Source organism: Phalacrocorax aristotelis, chromosome 3 (genome assembly GCF_949628215.1).
Source record: "Phalacrocorax aristotelis chromosome 3, bGulAri2.1, whole genome shotgun sequence".
Lineage (NCBI taxonomy): Eukaryota > Metazoa > Chordata > Aves > Suliformes > Phalacrocoracidae > Phalacrocorax > Phalacrocorax aristotelis.
In genome coordinates, this window is record NC_134278.1 from 5,091,828 (window position 1) to 5,098,706 (window position 6,879).

At 48.3% G+C, this 6,879-nt stretch overlaps 1 protein-coding gene across 1 annotated transcript in view; it reads right to left on the minus strand.

Annotated features, from left to right (window-relative positions):
• Positions 1–6,622, minus strand: part of TFAP2B (transcription factor AP-2 beta) — a 28,765-nt gene extending 22,143 nt beyond the window's left edge. The window contains 3 exon segments of the mRNA XM_075086590.1: positions 682–873; positions 875–1,141; positions 6,459–6,622. Of these exon segments, the coding sequence (XP_074942691.1) occupies positions 682–873; positions 875–1,141; positions 6,459–6,539 (540 nt within the window). The 5' untranslated portion in view covers positions 6,540–6,622.
• Between the last annotated feature and the right edge of the window lie 257 nt (positions 6,623–6,879).

Sequence of the window (6,879 nt, forward strand, 5' to 3'; positions counted from 1 at the left end):
TTTTGCGTGGGGTGGGAGAAGGCTGGGAAATACTGTGCTTTGAGCCCGGCGAAACTCCTTTGTTACCCAAAAAGGGGAATAAAACTATTTAAAACCAGTGCTACCCTAACACCTATACTAAGAAAAAAAAAAAAAAAGTGGGGGAGTTTGGATTGCTCCTGATCATCGGTTATTGCTTTTTGTTTGGGTTTTGTTTATATTTTCCCTCTCTCCCGGATGAAAAATGTAGTAATTTGACAGTTTCATCAAAATCCCCGAACTGCAGGAAATTGGTTGGGGGGGGGGGGGAGGAGGCGGGGGGGAGCTGAGGTTGCATGGGAAATAACTGGAATTTGAAAAGCCAGGCTTAAACTCTGGCAGCTTTTGAAACACGTGGAATATTTAGAGCAGTATGTCTGCCTTCCCCCTGCACTCTTCTGGCTTGCCATGTAGGGGAGGGTTTAGCAAGCAGAGCCTGTGCGTGACAGCGATGGAATAAATTCTTTTTTCTTTAAAAAAAAAGAAAAAAAGAAAAGGCGAGTGAAGGGGAGTATCACAGTTATAATCCCAGCATGGAAAAAGGATGGTAACCCGCAGCAATATTGTTGTAAACCCCTCAGGGATCATTTCTAGCCGAGGGATGGGGGGCTCCAGCCTGGAAGGCATCTGCACTGCCCAGGAGAAAGAAGCGCGGTGCCTTACCTGGACCTCCTCCATCCCTGGGTGTCCGATGCCATGCAGAGAAAGGCTGTCCCCCATGCCGGAGTCAAGGCCATGGTGAGCTGAGTGCAGAAGGACATCTGGCCTCCTTACAGAGTGGTAGTCCCGCCTGGGGTCCAGTCCCGAGAGCTGGGGCAGGGCGGCCCGAGGCTGTGGCAGCAGTGACCCGGTTTCTGATCCCACCCTCTTGCCTCTGCCTCTGTCCCCAGGGGTGCTGCTGGGGTTGATGCAAGGGGTTTAGGGAGTAGGGGTCATTGACATGGGAGTAAGGGTCCTGGCTTTGGTGGTAAGGAAGAGGCTGGTAGGGGGGTGGGAAATAAGGCGGCTGGAAATCCGAGGATGGGGTGTGAGAGAGCGGAGGAGCGCTGGAGTAGGGTCCCTGCGAGACGGATCCCAGCTGGGACAGCCTGGAACTGTGGCTGGGCACTCCATCATGCCGGTCCTACAAGCGGAATGAAATAAAAACAACAACAAAAAAGAGGAGCTTTTAGGAATAATAATAATAATAAAGAGCGTAAAAGGAGCACAAACCCACCCCAAAATAAAATAAAATAAAACCGGTCGAAAACTAGGCTTCAGATTTGCCCCCCTCCCCCGCCGCGGATTAGAAATGTTCCAGTGTTTCTCACCCGGATCATGTCTATTCCCAATAACTATCAAGAAGGGGGAAGGGGGGGGGAGGGGGGGAGGGGAGAAATGCTAAATGTCATAATTAAAAATGTAGGACTGGTGCTCCATGTGTGTATGATCTGTGACTTCAGTCCAGTAACGCGATTGCCCCTCCAGCAGCCACCCCAAATAAAATAAAAGGTAAAAAATAAATAATAATAATAATAACAACAACAACAATAATAATAGAACCCCAAACCACCCATGCCTCCAAACAACCCACCCCTTGTCCTGCTAAAGTTTCCAAACATCTGTTTATTCCCTCTGCTGAAGTCCTGAAAACTCAAAATCACCAGCCCATCTTCACGTGGAAAACACCAAAAGGAAAGTTGTACTTCTCGGAGGACCCCGAGGTAAAAAGTTGCCCGAGAAAGGACTTAAAAAGAAAAAAAAAAACAAACAACCAAACACCCAAAAGAGAACAAAAATCACGGGGCTGTTTGTATAAAGAGAGTCCACCCCTTAGAAAATATAAAATAAAGTAAAAATGTAACATCGGTATTGACCAAATCCAGTCGCTGTGATTTCTGCAGCAACTTCCAGTGTCTTTTGTCTCCTTTTCCAATATTATATTCCGGAGAATGGGGTGGGGGTTAATTGTAATGAAAAGTCTTTGGGGTGTGCGGGGGGACGGGGGGGGGACGGAGGGGGGGGGAGCGTGTGGAGGCTTCAGAGAAAAGGTGGGAGAGGAGTTTTGTCCAACTCCATCGCGCTGAAGCTGCGATGTAAAGAAAACAAGCAAAAATATCTATCCCACGAAGTGGAGCTCAAACCCCCCACAAGCAATGGCACACATGGCTTAAGAAAAAAAAAAAAAAGAAAGAAAAAAAAAGGAAAAAAGTTTATTTTTTCCCCCTGCTCTCCCCCCCAAAGTCCCCTAGCTCAAATCGAGAACACACAATGCAAAAAGGGAGAAGCAGCTGCAAGCCTCCTCCAATTATTGTGCTAAATTACCAAGCCAAAGGCGTTTAAAAAGAGAGAGAGAGGGAGAGAGAGAGACAACAGATCGAGAGAGAGAGAGAGAACATGCAATTCTAGTACAACATGGATCCAAACTCACCATGGCGGAATAGGTGTGGACTAACATCTGGAAATAAAAAAAGTCTTGTGATGGCTAAAAAGAAAATAATGGGTGATAATGCTAATAATTGGAGGGAAAAATATCAAGGAGATCTGCAAAGGGACGTGTTGGACACAGGAGAACAGCTTGAGATATTTCGAAGTCTATCCATCAAAAAAAAAAAAAAGAAAAAAAAAATTAAAAAAAATAGACCAATGTCCCCAAAACCGAGCCTGGAAACCTCTGTCTACAGATATGATTTCCCCCTCCCTCTCTGTTTTGGTTGGGTTTTTTTTCCCCCTTTTTTTTTCTTTCTTTCTTTTTTTTTTTTTTTTTTTTTTGCCTTTGAGCTCCCAAATACAATCCTCTTCAACCCAAGGCTAGGCTCAGACTGCTCCGCTACCCCCTTCCTCCCTTTCCTTCTCTACACCGCCTCATAATAATTGATATTCATGACTATTAATATTACACGACTACTTTAAAGGGAGAATGCAGGACCAAATGGAGCGTGAAGCTGGCAGCCAGCTCGAGAGCTCCCCTACTATTGTAAATGACGTTCATTCAGTGGAGAATTACTAGATGTAATCAGACGAGGGGGGCTGGCAGGGGCAGAGTTTGGGGAAAGGGAGAGGGGGGAAAAAGTTTAGCAAGGCAGAGGCAGAACTTCAATTAAGTCGAGCGGAGGAAGAAGAGGAAAGTAGACGCTGCTGAGCTGGAGCGAGGAAGTGAGATGAAGCAGTGCTAGAGGCGAAGAAGAAAAAACATATCTCCTTTTTTTCTTCTTTTTTTTTTACATTTAATTATACATTCCTAATACGAGGAATTGATTGCTTTGGTGCTTTTGTTCTCGTAGGTTTTGTTTTTCTTTTTTTTCCTTTTTTCGTAACAAAAAATGAGGAAAAAGAAGCTTTTCTAAACCTTTCGCTTTTTTCTTTTTTCTTTTTTCCTTTTATTTTTTTTTTTTTTTTTTTTAGAAATGGGAAAAGAAACGTGCGATCACTGTAATGCCTCTTTACAGCGGAGATTCAGCCTTTCTGGTGTGTGTTACAGATCGTATTTATTCGCAATAGCGAAATAAATACTGGAATCTGCCTTAAGTTGGGCTCCACTTATTTTTCCTGAATCTTGTTCCTCCCGCCCGATATTTAAAAAAAAAAAAAGGTGCATATATATCCCGATTTTCACCCAAATGTAAAATGTATGCAGTGAATTTTAAAGGATAGTAAATTTATAGTTTCGAGGCAAAGCCAGGGGCGATATAAAACCTTTTTGATGTTGCAGGAACCCGTTCAACTGGACTGTCTGCCATTTCTGTTAAAGTTCAACTTACGTTCCTTCCTAAATAGACTCACACTTCCCAGAGCAGCCCCTCCCCGCGCACACACACACACACTTTTGTTTTAAGAACAGATTCAGCTGAAGTGCCTGAGACGCCCCTACCAGCTTGTTGTTAATTATAAATCGGAAAGAAGGGAGAGAGGCACTTTTTTTTTTTTTAAGATAAATCTAGAGGGCTTCAGCTCTTAAAAATAAAAAACTATAAATTTTTCTCTCTCCTTTTTTTTTTTTTTTTTTCTTTTCTTAAGGCTACACGTTACAGACTGACCGGGAGCGCTCCCCCAAGTTAGGGTACACCCCGCCTGCGGTCAGATCCCACCCAACCGCTCCCCCAACTCTGCTTCTCTCCTCCGGCAATCTGGAAACCCGAGTGTCCGCGACGCGCACAGAGGCTTCAAACCCCCCTTCAAAAGAAGGGTGGGAAAAATAAAAATAAAAATACCCAAGCCCCAGATCCCCGCCGTTCCCCGGCTTGGCTGCCCGGGGAGGGGAGAGGTTTCCTCGCCCGCTGCAGAGACAATGGCCGGGCTGCGCCTGGGGACGGGGAGGGGGGGAAAGCAGCGAGGGCTCAGCGGGCCGGGGATGGCCGGCGGGACACACGGACACACAGACACACGCACACACGCCGGGCTGTGCTCGGTTTGCCAGTTGATAATTAGCCTGACGGCAGCTTTGGGGAGCGGAGATGGCTCTCCCGGGCGACCGGCGGATTCCCTCCCCGCTTCCCTCCGTCCCGTCCTTTCTGCGGCCGTGACAAGCCGGGCTGTGCCCTTCCTCTGCCTCTTCCTCCGCTTTGCTCGGGAGTTTCCCCGCTGTAAGTGCGAACGCGCTCCCGGAGGGGGGGGCTGCGGCCGGCGCGGCCCCGACGGCGCTTCCCCGGGCGCGCTCCCGGCCGCCCCGGCCCGTACCCAGCCCCTGCCGGTACCCAGCCCCTGCCGGTACCGGCCCCTGCCCGTACCCAGCCCCTGCCGGTACCCAGACCCTGCCGGTACCGGCCCCTGCCCGTACCCAGCCCCTGCCCGTACCCAGACCCTGCCCGTACCCAGACCCTGCCGGTACCGGCCCCTGCCCGTACCCAGACCCTGCCCGTACCCAGACCCTGCCGGTACCGGCCCCTGCCCGTACCCCAGCCCCTGCCCGTACCCAGCCCCTGCCCGTACCCAGACCCTGCCGGTACCGGCCCCTGCCCGTACCCAGACCCTGCCCGTACCCAGACCCTGCCGGTACCGGCCCCTGCCCGTACCCAGACCCTGCCGGTACCCAGACCCTGCCCGTACCCAGCCCCTGCCCGTACCCAGCCCCTGCCGGTACCCAACCCCTGCCGGTACCGGCCCCTGCCCGTACCCAGCCCCTGCCCGTACCCAGCCCCTGCCGGTACCCAGACCCTGCCGGTACCGGCCCCTGCCCGTACCCAGCCCCTGCCCGTACCCAGACCCTGCCCGTACCCAGACCCTGCCGGTACCCAGCCCCTGCCCGTACCCAGCCCCTGCCCGTACCCAGACCCTGCCGGTAGCGACCCCTGCCCGTACCCAGACCCTGCCGGCCCCTGCCTGTGCCCAGACCCTGCCCGCACCCGGCCCCTTCCCGGCCGCCTCCCCACGGCTCAGCCCCCGCGCTGGAGCTGGCGGTTCTGAAAACCGAACACCCCCCCCCCAGCCCCCTCCACCTACCGCGCGCAAATGCTTCCCCCAAATTAAAAAATAAAAATTAAAAAGAAATATTTAAAATTAAAATATAATTTTGCAGAGCGCCTTTCCTTACACATCTTTTCCCCCTTCCGGAGCAAATCCAGCACGCTGCTTAACTTACAAGAAATGAATTCGCGGAGCCCGTTTGGGAAAGATCCGGGTCAGGAAACCGTGCAAAATTAAGAAAGATTTCGCCGTGTTTACGCTGTGATTTCCCCCACCCCCCTACCCCCCTTTGGTCTGCTTTTTGAGCTCGAAAATAACGACGAGGTCTGAATAAAGCACACAACTTTTCGTGTCCGCGGACTATGCGGAGCCGCCTTTGAATATATCTCGTCGGGTGCGTGTACTCCCATACACGCAAGAATGTATGTGCCGCTTAATTAATGCGAGCATATGTATACATACACATCTTATCTGTTGGTATATACGTATAAAAACTCCTAAAACCCGTATCCCGTTGTGAAAACAAGAAAAAGAAAAAAATAAAACCAAATCCAAACCCAATTCAGGTGAGCTTAGCTTGGAATTGCAAAATAAAAAGTAAAAGAAAGAAAAGAAATGTATCCAGTCCCTGAGCACCAGGCTGTGCTTCTCTTCTATTTTCAGGTTTTTCTTTTTCCCCTCGACATTTGTCCATATTTAATCGAATTATATTTAATTCTAGGTCTAAACAATAAAACTCTTCCCTTTAAGTTACCTCATTCCAACCCCCAGATCATTTCTTTGATGTTTTAAATCGCATCAAACAGCTTTTCCATGAAAAAAAAAAAGTTTAGGACTTGGCATGCTGAACACAAATATGCAAATAAATAAGCATTTAAGCATTTACTCTTGCTTTCCCCGTCTCTATAGTTGCGTGTGTTGGTGTTTGCATCTCTGTGTCTGCCTATATGTACATCTAGAGCTATATATGTATTATATAGCCATGCCTATATCGATATATTAGGTGTATATTTAAATATACATATACTCTCTTACTCATATGCATATTATATACTCACCTCATAGATATCTTCATACTTGACATTTTCAACCAGTTTCCAGAGCATGATGGCAGGCTGTTCTCTAGGAGGTGAGTGCATTCATGTGAAGAGCAGATGTCTGGATTCTCAGTACTTCTCTGTCTGTAATGATCCATCTATAATTGGAAATGGGGGACAGACACCAAATCCGACGTTCCTCTTCCATCGCAACTTATATCTGTTGTCTGAAACAATAGGCTGCAGAAGTCTACCTCAGTCGGAGAGTAAAAAACATTATCTGTTACATAGTTACATATATCTACAGACATATATGTGGCTATATATATACATATACACACTTATATAGACTTAGGCTTATGTGCAGGCATATAAAGATATATACATATACGCAGTTGCACGTACACAGATGCACATATACATGCACGTATATCTCTGAACA